This window comes from Oryzias latipes, chromosome 10 (assembly GCF_002234675.1).
Source record: "Oryzias latipes chromosome 10, ASM223467v1".
NCBI classification, from domain to species: domain Eukaryota; kingdom Metazoa; phylum Chordata; class Actinopteri; order Beloniformes; family Adrianichthyidae; genus Oryzias; species Oryzias latipes.
In genome coordinates this window covers 4082294-4105532 of record NC_019868.2, presented here as the reverse complement: position 1 = coordinate 4105532, position 23239 = coordinate 4082294, and the positions used below count along the sequence as shown (strand labels likewise).

Sequence of the window (23239 nt, the reverse complement as noted above, 5' to 3'; positions counted from 1 at the left end):
ACTCACAAAAGTGCTTACATAACAATATTGATCAAGGAAAATAGGTCAAAATTGAAATAGTATTGCAACTATGTTTAGAACAGATGGTACTGCATTTGTGGTATGTAATATTTACAGCAATAGGATTGGATACGTCAGAATTTCACAACCATTACCATAAAAATAAGCATTCTTTTGGCTTGTTCATCTTTTGTCACATTTTGAGACATGACCTGAATAACTTAATTCTGTCATGGTGCTTTTATTTAATGTCAAATTAAATTGCTTTTTTTTACATTAGTTTGCTAATTTTAGTAATAATAATTTTCCTCAATATGGACAGCATCACTATTCAGTTTTTGCACCCCAGTAAATGGAGTGGAGATCAGGTTTAGTTTTCATTTAAAAACTTGTTCACATTTCATTTTGACATTTGGCAAAACAGACAAAGTCTGGGTTTAACCGGACTTATTCAACAAACTGAACTTATAACTTCATAAATGTCAGCCGCTGCAACGCCAAAAACATGACCAAAAGAAAAAAATAAAATAAATAAAAATACAGCTGTGCAGTCATAAACGTGTGCAACAGCTCAGGCATCAGCTGTGTGGTTTTCCCGCTCACGCACACGCTTACGTTCGCTCAGACACGTGCTCGTGTCACCCCACCTGTCATCTCACCGCCAGCTGTTTCAAAGCACACGGTCAGTATTACAACCTTTTCATTTCCCCGTGGCAAACAATTGCATTCATTTGAATTCTAATTACCCATTCACGGACGCAGAAAAGTGGGGTCACAGCAACAGCCTTGCGTGGATGGACCCTATTCTTATGACGCAATAGGGGGAAAAAAAGCTCATAGTGAGAAGAGATTGTCACACAAATCCGATATCTTTTTCAAATCCAAAAGATACAGACGACAGATCAAGTGCTTATTGTTGTCACTCCCCGCGTGCCAACTGTGTGCCCTAGGTTGCTAACCCCCTTGTCTAACGAATATAATCACAGAAACCCTATGGATTAAAATGACTGTGGTGTTTTTCCTTTATTTACTTCCAACAGGGGGGGTGTCTTCTTTTCCATAAAGTCCAGTTTGGCTCAAACAGCTCCTGACGGTGTGATTAAGACTGATGTGCTCTGACCTTGGAGTTGACCTTTAAGGTTTTTCCAGCCTTTTTGGTTTCTATTTGTTCTATCCTTCTCTTCAGTTTTTGCAGACACTTCTGGTTAAGATGTTTTCGGTCCTGTGGAGTTTAAACCTCTGAATCAGTGAGGCTGTAGTTACAGGAACATCATGCTGCTCGGAGATGACCTCACAGCCTTTACCTTCAACATCCTTGCCTTTAAGACTCTCTGTCTTCTTTGTTTGGTGTGGGACACACAATATCACCACACAGCAGAGAAGCCACTGTCCCTCAAAAACAGGCAGAGTAACTGAGTCCAGGTGTAACGCCTATGATGCTACTGAGTGGACACGCCTTAGTTTTAACATCAATCTTTCCTCAGGCACAGCCCCACACATCCAGGTTTATGATTATGTTGAAAAAAGGTGAAATACTTATTGTTTCATTTTATGTACATTTTTACTTCCAGTTACTATTTGTCATGTGAAGTTACTTTTTAAACCACTCTGGGTTTAACTTTCATTTTAAAAAGGAGTGTCAACAGTTTTATCCACCATACTCTTCATAAATGTAGATGCCCCTTAAGTTTTTTTTAACCACAAGAATAGTGGTCTTTTTTGCATGAAGACATATGACTGTTTTGTTCTGAAGAGGAAAACTTGATGCTTTTGAGATGAACATTCCATTCCTGTCTTTTGTCAGATTGAACCTTCTTAGTTGAAAAGCAGCATGGGAACTGATGCTCCTGCTGCTCTGTAGTGACAGAAATGATGGGGTTCAGATTCAGATTCATGAACCCAGCTGTTCTGAGATGTGGCAGAACCTCGGGTCAGAACCAAGCCGGTGAAACTGCTTTTAACTCAGCTTTTTTCTAGTTTAATTTCAAGTCTGGTTTTATTATCTGGCTTATTCTTATTTAAGGCTTTTCTACCTTCCTTGAAGGTCCAAAGAGCTGTACAGTCACAGTCCCATTCACACTGCTGCCAAACATCGTCACCAACTTATATCCACCAAGGACAAGGCGGGGTTCAGCGTCTGGCCCAAGGATGCTTTGACACCCGAGCAAGCAGGGCGGGAATAGAACCTGCAATCTTCCGATTAGATGTCAGCCGCTCTTCCACTGCACCACAGCAGGCATGTTACAGCGTCATGGTGTTACTGCTCTCTGTAGAGCCTCTGAACGCTGCCTTGTCTTGATTTATGAGAGAAAAGGATCAACGACCTAAAAAGGACGGGGGGGGGGGGGGGGGCAGCAACATGACCTCCTCCCTGCAGGTGGGTATTTGGAGCTTCCTGCTTTGTTTACTCAGTTTTGTCAATGACACCACAGTCATGTCAACTGAGAACAACTGACCAGAAATAGCAAACCGTTGCTTCACTGCATGACCATGAAGGACTCTGAGCCAACATCAGGTCTGCAGAGCACCTCTGGACTGACACCACAGATGAGGACATTGGTTTGTGGATCAGAACCAATAAGAACTGATCCATCTTCTATTTTTATGCGCTCTTCCTCTCTTCATGAGCCCTCAGCTTTCCACACCAACTGCAATGGTTGATTGGACCGATTAATTAAGCCATCTGTTTACATCAGCAGATGACTGTAAAAGAATGTATGCGATGACTCAAAGCATTGTTTTGGGTGTTTCGTATGCATTCCATTTCCATTCATAGATGTTTTAGGTTCTGTCCCATCAGTCAGGTCAGCCTTGCCTCTGGATCAGACTGTCAGGCAGCAGAGGAGGCTGCAGTCACTGCCGCACTGCCATCTGGTGGCTTCTCTGCAGAAGTTGGCCCATCTGCTCTCACCTGATCTGACCCAAACAAATTGGATTCATAATGTATGGCTTACATTACAGCAGGTTGATCTCATCACTGAGGCTGAGGACAAACCTGGCAGTAAATCTGCTCCCCATCTCTGTGGGCCTCTGCCAATAAGAGGGAAAATTGGTGATATGATGTCTGAGTGGCGCTGAATGTATTGTTTTAACCAAAAGGGCAGCAGCTGCAGCCGCAGAGTCGTGGCGCGGAAAGTGGAAATCTGACCTGTTGGTTTAGAGGAGATGAGAACACATTGGCCCTGACCTTTCCTCTTCATTACCCGCCGTGGAGCTCATAAACTGGAGAGAATACAGAGCTGCTGTATTCTGCACATCAGCACCTCTGCCTTTGTTCCCTCCACCAGGAATTCCACTAAACTCACTCCGTCCTCATGAATGCATGACTTTAATACTTATGCTAAAATGAACACAAACCGTAAAAAGAAGACTGTGTTTATTATTTTAAGGTTTTGTGTCACACTTAAATTTCACAAGTTGAATTTAACTTTTATACTTAAAAGTGAATTTCCCCTGATTTTTCCCCCCAAATATTAATAATTATCATTTTAATTAACATACTAATAAAAACTTTTGCATAATTAATTTATTCTTGACAGAAGATCTCAGCAACAACAGCCATGATTACCTTTGGCGCCCTCTTCTGTCTGTTTTATAAAACTATTTGCAGTATAAAAACAATCGTTTTGTTATTTCATTTTTATGTGCATTTATTATAACTGTGTGTTTTTCATCGTTCCTTTCACTTTCAGAAAAGTATTTATAAACCTAAATGCTGTGGGACTAAATCTTAATTTTCTGCATGTTTAGGTTTGTCTTTCGTTTTTTAGCTAAAGAGGGAGACCTGGAGATGCCCCTTATTTAAGCCGATTGGTAATGTTTCTCTCTGAGAAGACAGAGCATGCTGGGAAATATCAGAAACAAGTTCAGCCTTAAATGTCAGGTTTGCTTCAGAGTGTCAAAGAAGTCAGAACTGAAATCCTTTTGGATGATGCTTCAGCAGATGGAAGAGATTATCCAGCTGCCGGCAGTCGGACGCTTTCTTATGAAGTTTTAATAAGAGGAACAGGGACTGCTGCACGTCTGCAGTCACGGCTGTGCATGCGTCAGACCTTCACCTCCAAAGAAACCGTATTGCAACTCTACAGCAGAACCTCGTCTGCATGCTCATCACCTAAGAAGAGCAACTGCTTTTGAGACGAGAGAACAACGTCCCCGCAGGGAAGTCCACACTGAGCTCCCCCACAGTGAGCAATAATGAGGACGGGCAGTGGGGGCTGCAGGCTGACCCTTCGGAGAGCAGCTCTCAACCATGGAGCAGCACCAGGATCAAACCGTCTGAGTCCCTTCTGCATTTCCAATCTAAACTGAACTTATCAGAAGAACGGAAGAGTTGGTACTCACCTGCAGGGAAGACTGCCGCTCTGCTGCAGAAACTCTGATGGGTTTTTGTTTGGCCAACAGACAATTGATCTAAACTGAAGAAAACTAGAAAGAAAACAATTTTCTCTCTCTCAAATATTGTCCACAAATCTGTTTAAATCTGTGACACTGAGCTAAGATAACCCATCCCACCTCACAGGTGTGCCGTATCAAGACGCTGATGAGACAGCATGATTATTGCACAGGTGCGCCTTAGACTGCCACATACTGACTGGTTTTCTGAGTTTGGGTACTCAGAAAACCAGTCAGTATGTGTGACCACCATTTGCCCCATGCAGTACAGTACATGCACAAACCAAGTCAGGGAATCTCATTTGCATGCTAGTCATCCTCATCTGAATCTCAACCTGACTCCTGTTTGTCGTAGTAACCCACTTGAGTCGACAAATGCACACATTCAATGGTGTCTGGCACACTGGAGAGGCGTCCTCTTCACGGACAAATCCTGGTTTACTCTGTTCAGGGCAGATAGCTGACAGTTTGTGGCATCATGTGGGCGGTTTGCTGATGAGTGTTGTGAATCAAGCGGCTCATGGGGATGGCGTGGTTATGGTATGGGCAGGTGTGTTGACAGATACAAGGGTGTGTTCCAGTTCCTGACAACATCCAGGAACTTGGCACAGACATTAAAGATGACCAAGATTCCCATGGCCACAATCCACAACCTGATCAACTCTATGCCAAGGAGATGTGTTGCACTGCATGAGGCAAAGGCTGGTCACACCAAATACTGACCGTTTTTTTGAGTCCCCAGACACCCCCCCCCCCCCCAATAAAACATAACAGCACGTTTCAGAATGGCCTTTGATTGCAGCAAGTTTAAGGCACACCTGTGCAATAATCAAGCTGTCTGATCAGCGTCTTGAAACGGCACACCTGTGAAGTGGGATGGATTATCTCAGCAAAGGAGAAGTGCTCACTGTCATAGATTTAATCAGATTTGTCAACAATGTTTAAAAGAAATTGTTATTTAGTGTTTGTAGAAAATATTTCAGATCTTTGAGTTCATCTCATGTCGAATGGGAGAAAAAACAAAAGTGTTGCCTTTATATTTTTGTTCAGTGTAGATGCACATTTTTGGAAGTTGTCAGAGGATTTTTTGGAGGTGAACAGGGGTTCCATTATATTTTATGATGATTTGATTATGCATTTACTTGATTCCATTTTTATATATGAATATTGTATTCTGAAATATGCTTTCTCGAAATAAGATTTGCCGAGGTCAGCAGTAGGCTTGTCTGTGATTCCCGGTCTTTGTTTTCTTTTGGAGTGTTGATGAAACAGACACCTCCTCATTGCAGACTAGATTTGTATCCTTGAGTGGCACAAAAATATTTTTCACGCACAGACACAGAGTCTGATGACGTGTTTTATATGTTTACATGTTGCTTTGCTGAACAATAAAAAAAGCTGCCTGCTGGAAAGCAGACAGAGAGCGGACAACCACAATGCCTAACAGGTCGTGTTTTTTCATATCTCCCCTTTTGCAAAAGGTTTGAAAATTCATGCAGACTCTTGTGTGTATTTTCATTTCCCAACTACACATTTCATTTTATGGACGTCCTGAACCATCCGGATCTGCGAAGGCCAGACGAGACGGCAACAATTTCTTGAGAGCTCATGGTTGGTTTTTTGTTGGCTATATATGTGAGAAACATCTGTATGGTACATTGATCACCATTGATGTATTTTTCTTCAATCTTCCATTAAAACTGAAAGTTCTTGCTGAGTTGGAGTTTTTTGCCCTCCTCTCTGAGGCTGACCCGTTGGTCCTCCGATCAGACTGGTGGGTTCAGATGTTCAGGACGCCTTCAGATTGAAATAAGTGGAGCGCAGCCTTCCTGCAGATCTCTGCAGACGCTCAGATGCTGAGGACACCAGAGGAGCAGGTCCCACTGATCAACACTCCTCGTGGATTTTCCGACAACAGCCTTGCAGAAATCCTTCAATCTGTACTGCAGAGCATAGGTTGAGCATGAAAGTCTGTCCTGGACGGGATCCAAACCAGTGAGCTGCTTTCCACGCCGTCTGCTCTGTCGGTTTGGACTGACGGACGTGAGGACCGCAGGTATTTGCAGCAGGTGTTGCTGTTTGTCGGAGCAGATCCAGGTCCCTGTTTCCCTGCTTGTCTGAAAACCATCTCTCTGTTTAGGTGTATGAAAATGTATGCTCTCAATTAAGAAAACCTTTCCTTTTATTTAAAGTAGTTTTACTCAACATTGTACACCTTTTTTTAATGGTCTTTAACTTTTTTTAACAAAAAAAAACAACAGAAAAATGATTTTCAAAGAAAAATAAAACATTAAGACCATATTTAGAAAACGTCTCTTTTGCCCCAGCATATACTATATTTATATAGGGGTAAAAAGCCCAAAGTAAAGCCATCATCATGTCATCAGGGCCAAAGCTGTCGGACGTTCCAGCTGAGTCTGGTTCACACAACTTGAAGTTCATGTTTGCTCTAAAGCCGCAGCAGAAATCAGGCTGTCAGTTTATTTTGTGCAGAAACCAGAGAGCAGATGTCAGAAGAAGAAAATGTCATTTATTGGCTCCAAGGAAACTTGAAAGACTTGCATCTGACTGGGTGAGGGCTTGAGCCAAAGAAATATTTTTACAGGGTGTAAACATTTTACACACCAGTCAGTGCCAGAAGAGCCACAGTGGCAGATGTGTGTGTGTAGGTGTGTGTGTGTTGGGGGAGCACCCATGTTCTGCTGTCAGCTGAAGCTGCTGGCAAGAACTCCCGCAGCATCCGGCCCTGCGAGCACAGCGGGCAGAAGGAAGTGTTAATCTGGGCACGCCAGACAACAAAAAGAGAGCTGCATGAACACACACCAATGCTCATGTGTGTGTGTGGGTGGGTCTTTCTGTCTCTGAGCATAAAAGTCTTCTTTTCCTCTTGTTACATCTGGAGCTGTGTTGGTGTTTTCATCAGCAGAGCCTGAAACTTCCCTGGGATCTCCAAACTTACCCAACATGCATGGTCCTATCTCAGTCACAGAGTCAGAAGAATCAAGTTCTGTTCGGTTTATTTATGAAGCAGAAATTCACAGAAGAGCTTTTCTCAAAGCAAGAACCATCAAACTGATCAAACCAGTCATGACTGTCTTATGACAGTTTAGTCCAATAAAGTCATCCTGCCTGAAATCTATTCTCTGATCAGACTGAAAAGGCTGTTGGTGTAATCCCTGTGTTGAGGACGGAACTGGAGAAGAAGAACAATTTTCTTAACCTGCACTCTCCCTTACGGGGTCACGGGATTGCCAGAGCCAGTCCCAGCTACTGTTGGGCGAAGGCGGGGTGCACTCTGGACAGGCAGTCTGTTGCAGGACACACAATAACTCCCACACACACACATTCACACCAAGGGACAGTTTAGAGTGACCAGTGAACCTATGAATCACGTTTTTGGACTATGGGAGGAGGCTGGAGCTAGTGCAGAGAAAACCCACGCATGCACGGGGAGATCACGCAAACTCCACACAGAAAGGAGCCAGCTGGGATTTAAGGTGCTACAGTGAAGAGAATCAAACAAATGAAAACATCGACATTCTTCATGTCATTTTCATTGTCTGTGAATGTTTTGTCAGGTCTACCTGCCTCTCTGTTCTTTGCTGTGTGTGTGACACTTTTAAAGCTGTTACCTTTAAAAGTTTCCCTTTGGGACCATAACGGTTGCCTCTGTCTGTCTCAAACAGTTCTGCAGTTCCTCTGTTTGCTGCATCCACCTCTGAATCTCCATCCCGGTCACGCTGACAGCGTCACTCCTGAGGAGCTGTTGCTGCGTTCCTGTGGAACAGGTGGGACTGTGTGCTTCTCCCCAGGCTTTGGATCAATGCGGCAAAAAAATACTGAAGTTTTCCTCAGATGGAGCATTTTCTGCAGACAGACGTCATGTTTGCATAGCCGGTGAGAACTTTAGATGCTCCGTTTCCACGTGTTTGCATGTTTCTCATGACTAGGCATGAATGTTTGCTCAGGTTGAGCCTATCTTTAAAAATGTGCAGAAATCTTCCCCCGTGTTGAGTCAGAGCTGATGCCACACATCTCCTCACTAAAGTTCTCACGAGTATGAAATCAATCAAAGGAAATCTCAGCTGTAACTCTGCATCTGCAGTTTGGGAAATGCTGCAAACTCTGACTGCCTGACAGCAGTGATCCAACGTAAACGTCAATTATGGCGTTCCAGTGCCTAAAGAAAATGGAGGGGCGGCGTAAACGGAAGGTGTCTGAATTTGATGCTCAAACTTCAGCAGCCTCAGACTTGTCAGCCTCTCCCGATTTAGACAACAAAGATTTTGGGGAAGGGGGTGATTATAGTTTGGGTTTTACCTCATTTCCTGACCTGTCAGTCAGGTTGATGGTTATTGGAGGAGTTTATCTCACAGAGACAAATGCAGAAGCATCGGAGCTCCTGCAGCAACTTGTCTGAAAACAGAATCCTCTTTTTGAGGCAAAAACTCTTCACGATACTTCAAACCGAGCTCCGCCTTAAACAGGGTAGAAGAATTGGCTCTGAAGGTTTTCATGAGTTTAGTTTGTTTTCAGGAGATTTCCCCTTGAGGCTGAGCAGCTCCTCCTTCCTCGGCGCACACACTGGTTTGTGAATCAGATGTTTGGTTTTGCTCCATCTTCAGCGGGACTTCAGAGAGCAGGAAGCGTGTGTGATGAATTTATCTGCTTTCACACGCTCTGGCCCACCGCCTGCCCCCCATCTGCACCGAACCCCTGCAATGAGAGCAGTCCAGAGGACTCTCGCCACGCCTGAGCCTCTGAGCCGCACAGCAGTAAACATGCTGCCGGCTGCAACTGCTCTGTGAGCGTGAAAGAAACTCTTTCACACCTTTTTAACACAAATCCAACAACTTCATTTAGGAAATGTCACTGGAGCATTTGGGAGAGGGCTGGCAGTCCAACGTGGGCTTTAGGTGAGAGTGAGATGTGTGAGGTCACACCATGTGACCTTTAGCTGAAGCTGCTTGGCCACCATTGGTCCAGAGCCAAACAGCCCCCTCCCCCATCAGCTATGTCTGCAGCCAAGAGCTGAAAGTGCGGGCTGAGATGTTTGCTAACATGCAGGCAGGTGAACATGTGAGTGTTCCTGTCAGCTCCGGTTCTGACGGGCTGGCAGGACTGCCTGTGTGCTGCAGGAAGAGGAACTTTTCGTGCTCTAAGCAGGAAAACTTTTTCCATTCGAACACATTCTCACTGCTGACCACTCTGTGGATTTGTCTGATTCTTTTCCACTGAAATAATAACACGAACTCGAGGTGATTCCCAGCAGATACCTCCAAGCTCCTGTAATTTAAACAAAAAGCTCGTGCAGCACATCATATCCCCCCCCCCCCCCCCCCCCCCCCCCCCCGGGCCCCGCAGGAATATGGAGAAGCTGCTAATTATTTAGATGGGAGATGAACGTGTTTGTGGAGACGCGCGCGCCTCAGCCGTAACAATTCCGTTTAATCAGCAGGCAGAACGAATGTCTCATCGGGATGTGCTAGACCGATATCAGAAACCATTTCAGGAGAACATGTGGAACCATAACGGACTGGAGTGATTCCTGTTCCGGGACGCGCTTAGGACAGTTTGGAGCGACAGTAATTCAATTCTGCAGATTTTCAACCAACAAAAATAAATACCAATTTAAAAGGTTTTGTCAAATAATATTATCAGGTAATTAAAGCAGAATTTGCCGGTCATAATAAACGCGTTAGAGCTCGTTAAAATGTCTTCTTGCCCGGGGAGGCGCCCCCGCTCAGAGCGCAGCTCCGGCCGGCTGCACAACAGGCTCCCCCCGCGGCCCCGCACTGATTGTGCGGATGTGGATTCAGACGCAGACGTGTGTATTCGCCGGGATTACCCCTGACAGCTCCATCAAAAGCTGACACTTTGTGGACTATTTCAGGTTAGGAGTTCGTGGGCTGCAGCGCGGCGTGCACGCGCGTGGGTGTTGTGTTTTTGTCTTTAGAATAGCAGTTGGAGTTTAGCACCGGAGATGGTGGAAGCTTCACGTGAACATGTTTTTGCATTCAAATATTTTTTTCCTAGTTTAATTTTAATAACATAAATAAAATCCGGGAGGCCCGCGAGCCTCGGTCCGCTCCCGGTGTCCCCGCTCTGCTGCGGCGGCCTCCTCCCGGACAGAGCTCCGCGCATTTCTGCGTGTTTGCTTCAATTGGTAAATAAAGCTTACAGCGCGCGGAGGCCGAGGAGGAAAACAAACGCAGAGATTAAAAATAAAACCTACTCGATGCATATTTTTATATTTAAAACTGAACGTTAAACCAAAGCGCAGGGACTCTTGGGAGATGATTTCATGGAAGCAGGAAGGGTGAAGATAACGTTTTCTCGGTTGTGGTCCAGATCTTTTTGGTGGATTGTGCGTCCTTGGAGCCGCAGCGCGCGGCCTTTGTTTTCCTCCATGGATTATCCCGCGCGGGATCGAAGCTGCAGACAGAGCGTCGATGCTGCACGCGCCGCTAACAGACTTCTGTGCAAAGACTCAAAGAAGATCCTCCAGCGGGATGGTTTGGAACAATAGATTTACTAACATTAAATAAAACACAACGTTGTTTTTTTTTCTTTTTTTGGATGTTGGGAAAATAAAAGAACATAATTTCGTACCAAATATTTTACATAGAGGAGAAAACAATCATAAGTCTCGGAGACATTTTGGATGCTTCTTTTTTTTAAACCCAGAACCACTAATCTAAATCGATATTCACAGACAATAAATTTATAATATGTTAGAAAACACAGTTGGTGCGTTTTATGTACATTCCCTTTTTGTTTGCAAGCAAAACATGACGTTTTTCTTTCTTTCTTTTTTTTTAATCCACATGCGTTTATAAAAACGAGCCTGGGGAGGGACAGGGAGAGGGGGGCTAACGCGCATTCGCCTCAAAAACAGGAGATGATGGTTCAAATATATCTATTTATATTTATGTACAACCTGACGCTCAGAACCGCGACGGGAGAAAAAGGGGTTTTTTTTCTGTTTGAACTGAGAGAAACAGGCCCTGGTGGGGGCGGCTTAATGTTCTCAGCTCAGGTTCGAGCCGCAGTCCTGCTCGGTTCAGCTCGGTTCAGTCTTTGAGTGCTCCGTTTGGGAAGAAGACTAAAGTGCCAGTCTCTGTTCCTGTTTAGCCAGACTGCAGAGAACCCCGCTGTCTGGACCGGAACCTTCTCTGAAGGGGAACGATGGAGAGCAAAAACACGGGGAGAAAATTCTCGGTTTTCTGAGGAGTTTCTTATAGTGGTGGTGTTGGGGTGGGGGTGGGTGGTGCAGGAGGGGGCAGCGTCTTGAGGATACAGTCAGAATGAAGTAATTCCAACTATTCCAGCTATGAGCAGAAATCCCCGCGTGGATCATGCGCCGCCGCCGGCTCTCCCCTCGGTGCGCCGCGCTCCGCTCACAGAGGTATGGGGGGCGTTGGGAGCGCAGGCCCGGCTTAGACCGGCCTGTCCACGGCGTACTGGCAGGCGCTCAGGTTGGTGGCGGGATTCTGCACGCTGGCGTATCCAAAACTCGAGTGTTGCTTCGCTTTCAGTCTCAGGCTGGCCAGGCTGGAGTTACAAGTGTCCCTGTACACGTATGGGGGGGTCGGAGGCGCGTAGGGACACGCCGGCGTGGGCACCCCCGAGTTGAGGGACGGGTTACTTAGGTTGTTCAAGTTGTTAAGGCTGTTGAGGCTGGATCCGGGCACGCCGGTGACCGCCGCCGGCACCATGCTGGAGGTCATGGAGGAGATGGAGTTCGGGGGCGAGAACATGGTCTGCGAGGACAGCGGGTTGACGTTCATGGAGTTAAAGAACGGGAAGCTTTTGGTGGACAGAGAGGCGGACGTCAGGCCCTTGGCGGCCCAGTTGTTGTACGTGTAGCTCGGGTACATGTCGTCGTAGGGCTGCATGAGTCCGTTAAACTGCGGCCCGAAACCGTTCTTGCAGAGTTCGGCCTGCTGGTTCCGTTCCCTCTTCCTCCACTTGGCTCGCCTGTTCTTGAACCAAACCTGAAAGAAAGAAAGGAAAGGATTAAAACCCTAAATAAAGCCGTCTTTCCCGCTGCAGGGTCGGGCTAGATTCTGGCCGTCTGAGCAGAGAATCCTCTTTTAATGAGATAGGAGCAGAATCCACATTGCCCCCCACCCCCAGCCCTCTCAGGAGCATCTTGACGTGGAGTGGATGTGTATTCCCCCACAAACACTCTGACCCTAATCTCACAGCCCGCAGTGACAATGGCCAAAATTCCAGCTTTGCGCCTCTTTCACGCGGACACAGAGCGCGCGTGGGTCTGTCAGCGATGACAGCAGCTTCTATTGTTAACGGGCTGCTGACGGACAGAAATAACACCATCCTGTTCGGAAAATCCGCGTGGAAAACTTTGAACCGCTGTAACATGATGTGCTTGGAGCTGGGATTTTGTGGACTGCAGATCAACATTCCAGCAGCAGAAAAAAATATTTATTTTCCTTCAGTGTCTATTTAAACAAGAATCAGATTATTTGTCTTTCAGCTAAAAACTATAATTATAAATAAATCCGTCGGGATTACTTGGACTGAATTCGGGCCTAAATCCACACATTTCCCTCTTTCATTTAGGAGCGTCGGTACCGGTGGGACCAGCTCACCCGGACTCGGGCCTCCGTCAGGTTGGTCCACACGGCTATCTCCTCCCTGGTGCTCATGTCGGGATAGCGGTTCCTCTGGAAGGTGGCCTCCAGCTCCTGCAGCTGCTGGCTGGTGAAGTGAGTCCTCTGCCGCCGCTGCCGCTTCTTCTTGGAGGGGTCGTCCGAAGAGTCGTCGTTTTTGTTTTGGATCTTCTCCTTTTCTGTGAGGACAGACAGTTCCATGAGGACACGAACAGAAATTTACGGAGGAAAGAATAGATCAACAAACATCACCGTATTATATTTTACTGAGATTTCAGGAATTTTCCTATATTTCAAACTTTGTTATTATATTTTTTTATAATCATAGACCCTACATTTTTATTTGAACATTTGAGCACCTTCACCCGCAAAGGCCAGAGCTATGATTTAAAAGATGAAGTAGCGCGCGCGCGTCAAAGCTCCCCGCTGTCGCTGCTGACAGCCATCTTTTCTTTGACATCTTCCAGGGCAGGAACAGGACCTGGACTTGTATCAGGACCGGGCACCGGGCGGTTCTTACCGACAGACTCCGGGCTTGACGTGTCCGACACGGCTTGCACCTCCAGCCGGTGTTTGGAATCCGCAGACCGCTGCAGCGGCTGCAAACTGGAGGCCATCGCTAGAGCGGTGTGCTGGGGGGACGTGAGTTTGTTCCCGGGGAGGTGGAGGTGGTGGGGCTGCTCTGTATTTAATGGATTCCTCATAGAGTTCATCGGTAGCGATCGCACGCGCTTACGCACAGGCAGGAAGTCTGGCGACGGCGCAGTTCGGCTCTCCAAATGACGCACGGCGCGCAGCTCCTCTGGTTCACGCGGAGCTGCAGGTCGCGTTAAAACAGAACATCGAGGTTCTCCATAACCTCCGTGGAGAATGCCGCAACCTGTTTCGACTGTCGGAGTGACAAGGACAGGTAGGCGATATTAGATCCAGAGACTCGCGCGCACTCCAAAGCTCACCTCTCATTTCAGCAGCTGCCTGTGCGCGTTGCCTGACCAACTGCGCCCCTCTCCCTGGCTCCACGTCAGCACTTTGCCCCTCCTACCGCCCCTCTGACAGGCGCGAGGATGTGATGGGCTCGTCAACCAACCAGAGCAGGAGTGTTTGTGCGTGGCGCGCGCGTGTTTTTCTCAGCCAAATAAACGCATGTAAAGAAAGAGGAGCCGCGTGGCGCTCCCGCGAGCCCGAAGCCAAATATAATCAAAATCAAAGATTTTATAAGGTGGTCACGAGGCTAAGCAAAGACAGACTGGGCCGCGCTGTGGACCCCCGTGTTTCTCCTGTAGTTTGCTCTCAGATGCAGCCGTGTGCGCGTAGTGCGTATATGTTCGTGACAACACGAGAATCCAACACAAACCGCTTCACGAGCATTGTACAGACACGCGCACGGACAACAGCAGAGCTCTGCAGCCCCACAATCTGACAGCTGACTCTCCCAGATGTGCACGCACGTCAGAAAAAGCACGTGCCTTCTCTGTACTTCAGAAAGATGCGCGCTGGTCCAGAAAAGACAGACAGGAATTTTAAAAAGGACAAATGTGTGAGTTTGAACGAAAAGTTGATCATTTACTTTATAGTCATTATTTTTATCCTTCCTATTATTATTATTATTATTATTATTATTATTATTATTATTATTATGTTTAGCCAACAAATGTCTGATGTACGAATAGAGGAAACGGAATTTAACAACTGAGATGCTTAGAGCCACAGGATCTGAGCTGTGTCTTTGCACAACAAATTAAAATAAAAATTTTGAAATTTGAATTACAACAATAAAAACTATGTAACTTTAATCCCTTCTGTGCATGCGCATTTATACCCAAAGTTATCCTTACTCGTGCGTAAAGACGGTGATGGATGATGTAGTGTCTGTCAGATGTCACGTTGTGAGCTCCTCTGTGGTTCGTCATTGTTTTCATAAAGTCTCTAACAATATTTCGCACCTTTTCCAAAACGCAGTAATCTGCTGCTCCTTCTTTTTTCTTAAAGCAAACCTGAAGTGGATTACTGCCCCCACTCCTCCAACCCCTCTTCATTTCTTCTAATGCTTTGTCTCCTTTCTGCGGATTACTGCTGCAACAGGCCCCCACCATAGAGGGCCATTAATTAGCAATTCCGTCAATACAGGGAGGGGGCTTTTTACATGGGATTAAGGAGACATCAGATTCCTCCATTAGTGTATTCCTCCTCACGAATGGGCTTTGGTCATACATTTAGTGTGTATGTCCATGTATGTCGCAGTGGCACAGCCTCCTTCCTGCGCGCACTTTTCATTCCATTCTTCTTCTTAATCAATGGCCGCTCACTCGGCGCAGCCGTGCGTCACCGCGGCCCATCAGCGCCGACTAAATGAGACTCTATGAGGGTTATTGGTGATTCATTTAGGGTAATAACAAGACCTGATGTCATTTCCCAACCGCCCCACACTTTAATGAATTCCTTCCGGGCCTTCCCGCTCCTCTGCACCGTTTTTAAAGATTTGATCTGAAAACCTAATCAGAATAACTGGCAACACTAACATCCACGACAAACGCGTCCGTGGATATTTAAAAGAACTATTTTATCATACATATAATCTGTGATCTTCCGGATGCATCAGTCACCTTCACCATGGCACCCCCTGCACCCCCAAGAAAATGCTGAGCGCCGCAGCGCGGACACAGTGACCGCCAGGGGTCGCTAACAGACAGCGAGAGACGCGGGTATGAGGGAAGCTGCTGGTCCCTGACCCGCACAGGCCCGCAAATGACCCGCACAGGCCCAGAGGACTTGAACAGACAGACAGACAGTTGAAATTCAACTCTGGAAGTGTCAAAGTTTCCGCAAGAGAACTGAACATTTTCATCCAAAATAAAAGCTGACAAATGAGTGCGTAGAGCAATAATAACAGCTATTTTAACCTTAAAATATATGTTATTGATTTATTTATTGTACAGCTTTTCCCCACATTTTTATTATTGATCCCACCTGCTACTGTGATTAAAGTCACACTATTGTGCACTTTATTAAATATACAATGACAACAAATACTGACTGTGTGTTATGGATTATCAGACCATTTTAATGTTTTTTTAATGAAAATCGTCGTTTTTAAATTTTTCTTAGAAAGAAAATTAAACAATATTTCTCTGCAGAAGATTGGGTGGAGACATACCGATTTGAGCGCAGGTGGAGGCCAGTTTGCGACAGTGGGACTCCATGTCGGCAGACTGAAGACAGTTTCTGTAGAAATAGAAAAGATCCGCAGTTACGCTGAGGGGATGTGAACTCATCCACGCGTGTTTTTTCACATACTTAATATGCAGCCTTGAGAAAAGATTTTGTTTGTTCGTTAAAAGAAGCACCAAACGAAGGTGTGTGTTTTTCCAAAATAAAAAGGATTAAAACAGAGTTTTTGCGTGTCAAAAACTCTGTGAATTTATTAACAAGACAAATTGCCATCTTTTTTATTTACAAGCTGATGAAGAAAACAAAAACTCTTTATGTCCCATGGATTCATGTCGAGGTTGACTTTACGGCAGACGCCGTGATGTGCGTGAACTGGTTTCCGTGGCGTGCTTGAGCCCGCAGGAGTTGTGCGTGGAGTGATTCGGGGTAAAATCATAGGATTAGAGTCTGATTGAGATGTCTGTCGGTGGGATATTACAAAATTCATTAGCGCAGCCGCACGCGCGCTCGTGCGGAGTTACACAGATGGCTTTTTATGAGTCCAGGCTCGCGCTGTTTGTTTATGATAATTCAGGTGGGGGTTGGGGGGTGCATTTGCATGCAGTCATGCTGTTTCCTCGGTTCTTCTCTTCACCTGCTCCTGATCATCTTCTCCCTTCACTCCAAAGAACTGATACTGCAGGTTAACTGTCTGTCACGCGCTTGAACCAAACCTGGTTTCACGAGAGAACTCAATATTTCCTGTTCCCTATTCACGCACGCGCGTTTCCCTTTGCATTTATTTGATTATCTTTTTTTATTTAACCTGAAACAGCTACATAATTATCATTAAATCATTTTTTATGTTTTTTTTTATTTTCGTCGCTCCTTTTGATCTAATTTCGTGTTATTATATACTCATTATTTCTCTTTTGTGATGCACATCAACTGTTTTTAATCAAAAGCAAAGACTAAATTAGAAATCAGAACAAAAGTAAAGATTATTAAAAATTATGCCACAGTTTAAACAAATGAAATCACATTTCGTTAATTTAACAGAACTTAAAGATAAAAATTTCCCAGATTTATCTAGAGAATACCATCAGTAATGTGACTGATAATGAAAATATTGATATTAACAACGATAATAATAATAATAATAATAATAATAACGATGATAATAATAATAATAATAATAATAATAATAATAATAATAATAATAATAATAATAATAATAATAATAATAATAATAAAATTAAAAATAATACTACTAATACTACTAATACTAATAATAATAATAATAATAATAATAATAATAATAATAATAATAATAATAATAATAATAATAATCATGATAATAACAATAATAACATCAAATCAATAGTAATCCATATAATAATACGCATAAAAACTGCATTTGCTCATTTTTCCTGTAATGAATACCGGCTTGTGTATTTCTGTTTCCTAACGTTTCAGCGGGAAACAATCCCAAACTTTTTTCTTTTTATTGGACTCTCAGCTTCGTTAGAGGCAAAAGCTGCGCCGCGCGTCAATAATTTTTAAAGAATTTACTTTTCCGTAAACATGTCCTGACTGCAGGTTTACGGTTGTTAGATTTTTTCTGCCTCAAGTTTTTTTATATTAAAGATGTATGAACCAAAATAGAATGAATGATTGTATTGGAATTGGTTGTCATCCACAAAACATAGAATTGATATTATTCGGCATGAAATGAAATTAATTTGTATTTATTAACCAATCAAAAACGTGAACATTTTTTTTTATCTTAAGAGAAAACTGGATCTTATATGGCAATATTGTTTTAAAATTTACGTCAAATAAAAAAGGAACAAAGACGCTTTAAAAGGTACTTTTGATTTTTTTTTTTTTTTTTTTTTTTTTTAAAGGTACTTTTCAAATATTTCTTCACTTCTAACACCGGGAAGCACAGCATGATCCAAACCCGTGAGGCCCCCTTCCCACACAGCCGTCCGTGCTCCTCATGCTCCTGCCGCAGCTCCGCTCTCGGAGGAGCAGGAGGGACGATGGAACAGATTCCTGCACTGCCAGAAACTCTCATCTCGGCTGGCCGCCTTCCGTGACGCACTCACCGCCTGTGCGCCTGCGAGGATCGGGTCTCCCTGCCGCACTCCTTCTGCTCAGCGGCGACGGGATAAATTCCACCTCCGGACACGCGCGGACCAGCTGCCGGGCTTAAAAATGAGCAGGAACCCCCACAGCAGCAGCAGCAGAAGCAGCACAAGCAGCAGCGACGTCTCTGCAGTTTCGCTCCGAAAACGTGACGGTGCGTGCGTGTGCCCCCACGCTGTGAATCCGAGCAGACGCGCAGCGTTGCCTTCAGGTTTGTCTTCTCATGTATGCGCATAAATAATGTGTTTACGGCGCAGGGAAGGGGGCGCTTTCATCCCAGCCTCTCCTTGGCTCGTCTTCCTGTGTCTTCCTCAACTTTGGTCCTCCCTGGAAAGACGCACATTTTCCAGCTTTTGAGCTCAGAGAGGGACCTGCGCGCGCCTGTGTACGCGCGCCTGCGAAGGGGTGTGTATGTTTGTGTAGCAGAGAGAAACTTAGAGGCTCAACTTTCAGAAACAAACAGATAAGAAACTGTTGAGTTTAAAAATCAGGTGATGAAAAGAGGAGAAGCCTCCGCTCAACCCAGCTGTCAATTTCCATTTCCTAGTCGCAGCATTATGACATCAACCTACACTTTTGTTCTAAAGGAAATGAAAGCGTTTCTTTAAGTCATTTGTCTAATTTTTGTTTAGTTTCACGTAAAGCCGCGCAAGCAAAAAAAGAAAAGGGACCTTTGAAAAAGTGAAGTATTGGAGCCGCTGCCGGGCCTCCTGCAGGCCAGACAGCGCGCTATCGTGTTCCGGATTTATGTGCAGATAAAGTGAACAGCTGGCTTGGATGCAAATGTTCTCTATAGATCTGCTTGGTTGGATACAGGCTGAGTTTTCTCCCGCATCTTAAGTGCGGACCGGACGTAACCCCCCCCCCCCCCATCCCATCCCCACCCTGTGCGCTTAATCCGTCTTTTACATTTTTAGTCATACTCCCATTAAACCAGTAATTAATGCGCGCGCATCCACGCGGGAATTTCCAGGCAAAGGGGGACACAGAGGAAACCCTGCATCCTTTCTTCCACGCATGAAGAAAGACAAAAACACGTAGGGCTTTTAAGAGAGACACATTTCAAAGTGGGTGTCATATTGAATCAGAAAGGAGTTGACAAAAAAACATAATAATAAAATTAAAATACATATATTTTTTCCTTTCTTTTTTTTTTTTTTTGCTGCCCGAGCGCATGCACGCGGATGTGCGCGACAAACCACGTTCAAAGCAGTCAGAGAAAATGTTTGCCCCTTACGAGAAGAAACAGGCCTGGAGAACATTTCACGCGCTCGATCAGACAAAGCACGCGGCAGAAAAGGCAGTCAGTGACGCGCGCACCGTGCACATCACCGAGAGAGAAGAAAGGCGCTCCTCTTACCTTCTACTTCAGAGAGAAAGGAGCGGCGGAGCTCCCGTTTCTCACGCACGGAGGAACGCCTGAAGTTCACAGAAGGCTGCGGGGATGAAATCTTTCTGCCTCGGGGGCAAACCGGCGGCTTCTTTTCATTTCAAGCGCTTATCGATTCTCCGTTGTCATCTTTGGCGACGCAGAAGGACACTTGAAAGAATTTCTGATGGGGGTGTGATGTGAGAAACAGGGTGACCTGCTCCGCTGGTGCGCTCCCCTGATTCCTAACGAGCTCATCAGCCAGCCCGTGTCAGCGTGGACACTTCAACTTTCCCCTCCTGCATACTGGAGAGGGCTTTAAAGCCCCTTTCATGTGTCTCAGCGCAGCATCCAAGCCTTTTACTTTGTGGAGAAATGACAGGGGGTCCACCAAAGACACCCCCCCCCCCCCGCGCACGCCCTAAATGGACTTTATTTGTGCAAGTTTTCCTCTAAACCTTCAGTTTGAGAGTTTCATTGAGACTTTCACCCGTGGGCCTGGGTCCACTCTGGGTCACGTCACACTTTGACACAGCAGCCGTTTGGCCCCCTGCGTCTCCCCGGGCAAACATTAAGATGCCGCTGCAGTCTTTGCATCCTCCTCGTGCCAGCAGTCAGAGCAGCCGCTGCACATTCAAAATGAAGATTTCCCACAAACATTATAAACCAGTTTGAACGTCTGTCACCCCACCCCACCCCACCCCACCCCCACTCCCAGCCTCAAACCACATGCGACTGTCGCCTGCAGCAACATGTAATAAAACGTTGAGTCAAACTGTTTCCAAAGCCACAAATCTTTAAACAAATGAGTTGATGCTCTGCTGATAGGTTGGAATGACCAGTAATTTAGATTTACTGAGGGCTGGGAGTCACTGAAGAGGAGGTGACTGACTGAGGGAGGACGGAGGAGAGCGAAGGGAGAAACAGGGAGGAGCCTGCTCCTGCGTGGAGGACCACTTCATGGTCGTTATTAGAGAAGAAGCTGCTGTAAATGAAGCAAATTCAAAGGCTGGATCTGTGATAGCTCTTCAGCTTGTTGAGCGGCTTTGAGGCTGATCCTCATATTCCAGCTCTGCTCTGTCACAGAACCAGAAGGACTAGAGCTGCACTGACGCACAGCAGCGGAGCTGCGCCTCACGGCCTGCAGGCGCTCTCTGTCTGTCTCGCATGCTGCGTTTTCAAAAGCACCCAACTCTTCATTGTTTTAATCATCCTCAATTTCGGGGTTGCCTCCCCAACTGAGATTATTTTAATCCCATGTCCATGTCTCCGGCTGACCGCTGTCAGTCACGGTCCTGACTCAACAGCTGGATTTGGTCAAAACATCCGTGAGAGCGACGCGCCGACAGTCTGCCCGGTGCAGCAGCCCGGTGGCACGGCGGGGGCGCACGCGCGCACAAACACACGCGGCCTCAGCCTTAATCACAGGTGCAGCGGGACGATAAATTGCTCAGGCAGGTCTCTGATCAATTACCGGCAGAATCGATGAGGAGCTGCCACTAACCTGCCCGAGGGGAGAGCGGCCAAGAATGAAAATGGTGCGATAAAGCGGCCACGATGCCTCCCAGCCTCTCTGTAACATGGAAAACAGCTTGGTTACATGCTAAGGCTCCTGTCAGCGGGCCTGGGGGAGCAAAGGTCACAGCTGGAGGTAGCTCAGATCTAATTGGTCTGCAGAGAGAGGAGCACCAATGGAGTGAAGGAGATCCTGAAGGAGGAATTGGCTTCAGCAAACCCAAATGGATCATTCCCTTTAGAAAAAGAGTTTTTGGTCAGACTGCTTTTTCTGTTATCCATAACCGAGTGGAACTTCATCCCCAAAACTATTAGAAATCAAAACACTTATAATTCATTTAAGACACAGTTAAAGAAAGGACTCTGTGACAATCAGAGCTGTCGACACTGAGTGAACCTCCTCTCACTGATCCCTGCTACCATCTTGTCTTGTATACATGTTCAGACGATTGTCTGATTTGGATTGTTTTATGGCTAATTTACTTTTAGGTTATTGCCAATTTTACAGAAAGTATTGTTTAATATATGTACATAAGTTTATGTAAATATGTAATCTTATTTTCATCATATAGGGAAATTTTAACATCTACAGGGACTGCAGATGAAAAATAGCCCTTTGGCTAACTCTGGCATATTGATGTAAATGCTTATTATCGATCTATCGAACACATAAACACATCTAAAATCTAAAACATGGAATTAAAAAGAAAGCAGTGATGATGGATGATTTTACAAAAGATGGAGACAAACTGTCTGCTTCTGACCATCTGTGCTGCAGACGCCAGAGTGAAGAACATCTTCACTCTCGCGTCTGCATGAAAACAGAAACATCTTCATGATGGAGCTGCTCTGAAGCTGGATGTGCACGTGAACACCCATGTGCTCTGAATACTGCACAGAGGAACTCTGGTCAGAGCTTGTTTCATTAGTGACTAGACTTTTGACTTTTGAAAACAAAAGCTCAAGTCAAACAAAACTAAAGGTTTGGTGAAATGATTATTGCTGATCAAAAGATCAATGGAAACCTCCCAAACTCTTCTCTTCTTTGGCCTCTTGTTCCGCTTAAAACATGTAATCGGTCAGTGTTTAGTAAAAATTTTAAAGGATTGCTTTATTCATAAATAGAAAGGCTGAAGCCCCAGGAGGAACCTTTGAGGCTCTGCTGTGCAGCAGTGTTCCCACTGGCAATGCCACATGTTCTGTGTTGAAACCAAACCAGATGTGACACCAGTAAGCTCAAATGTGGAAGAAGTGAATCGTTGCATCCCTGCTGCGTGTTTACATAGAAAGTGTGAGAAAAATGGGTCAAATTTAAGAAGAATTTATTATTTATTGTGTTATTACATTACACATGGCTTTAATGAGCCAACCGAAAGACTTTTCTTCATGTTAATCGCTTTTTAGTCATTTAAAGGAACAGACTTATCCTGAATTTTTAGTATTTTGTTGCTTTGTAAAGCACAACTCATATTGAACCAAAACAAAACTCTGACTTAAAAATCGAGGTTTAAACCAATAGGGAAAGTAAATTGTTGCAATCCTCACTTAAAAAAACACTATCTTTGTAATTTTGCACAAATGTACGGAAGACATTGTGTGGTGTGAGTGTATTTTTGTGTAGAATGATGTGTGTAAGGAGACAGAAAGAGCAGCCACACACAAGTTCCCTTTCTCCCCTCTTTGTTTTGGCTTTGATTGGATGTTTTAAGTTTTTAAATTTTTCCTTGCATTACAAAATTCATTATTTTCTCCCATGTTTCTCAAGTAAATTTTTCTTTTGCTACAAAATAATTAATTTGTCCTCTTATTCATCCTCTTTGTTGATGAAAGCATCAAAATAAGTATTTCTAACAGTTTTATCATTGTTACTGTTTTTATTTCATTTAAAATGATTGCTTTTGTTATTTTTTAATGCTTATAGAAGTTTGTATTGATGATTTTTTTTTATCTCTGCCTTTCTTGTGATTTACATCAAAGTTCTATTTTCTATTTCATGTGTGAAATAGTTGAAATAGTTCAAAGAAAG

At 44.8% G+C, this 23239-nt stretch overlaps 1 protein-coding gene across 3 annotated transcripts; it reads right to left on the bottom strand.

Annotated features, from left to right (window-relative positions):
• Positions 1–10908: 10908 nt before the first annotated feature.
• pitx2 (paired like homeodomain 2) lies at positions 10909–19986 on the bottom strand. Of its 3 annotated transcripts, none has more exons than XM_023958950.1 (4): positions 19690–19986; positions 16186–16253; positions 13011–13210; positions 10909–12392 (listed from the first exon to the last, which is right to left on the bottom strand). In XM_023958950.1, exons 2-4 carry the CDS (start codon positions 16229–16231, stop codon positions 11835–11837), a joined length of 804 nt encoding a protein of 267 aa, XP_023814718.1. In that variant the 5' UTR covers positions 16232–16253; positions 19690–19986; the 3' UTR covers positions 10909–11834. The 3 variants fall into 3 exon arrangements, with proteins under 3 accessions (XP_023814718.1, XP_023814716.1, NP_001116388.1); XM_023958948.1 differs by lacking the exon at positions 19690–19986 and adding an exon at positions 18290–18797; NM_001122916.1 differs by lacking the exons at positions 16186–16253; positions 19690–19986 and adding an exon at positions 13552–13920 and having other exon boundaries at positions 11835–12392.
• Between the last annotated feature and the right edge of the window lie 3253 nt (positions 19987–23239).

What these genes read in the sequence shown, in the direction of transcription:
- pitx2 (XM_023958948.1), bottom strand. Translation starts at nt 18,564, where the DNA reads ATGCGCATACATGAGAAGACAAACCTGAAGGCAACGCTGCGCGTCTGC. An exon ending in CTCCACCTGCGCTCAAATCG is followed by an intron (nt 13,211 to 16,185) that starts GTATGTCTCCAC and finishes CTGTCCTCACAG; the next exon opens with AAAAGGAGAAGATCCAAAAC. An exon ending in TGACGGAGGCCCGAGTCCGG is followed by an intron (nt 12,393 to 13,010) that starts GTGAGCTGGTCC and finishes TCTTTCTTTCAG; the next exon opens with GTTTGGTTCAAGAACAGGCG.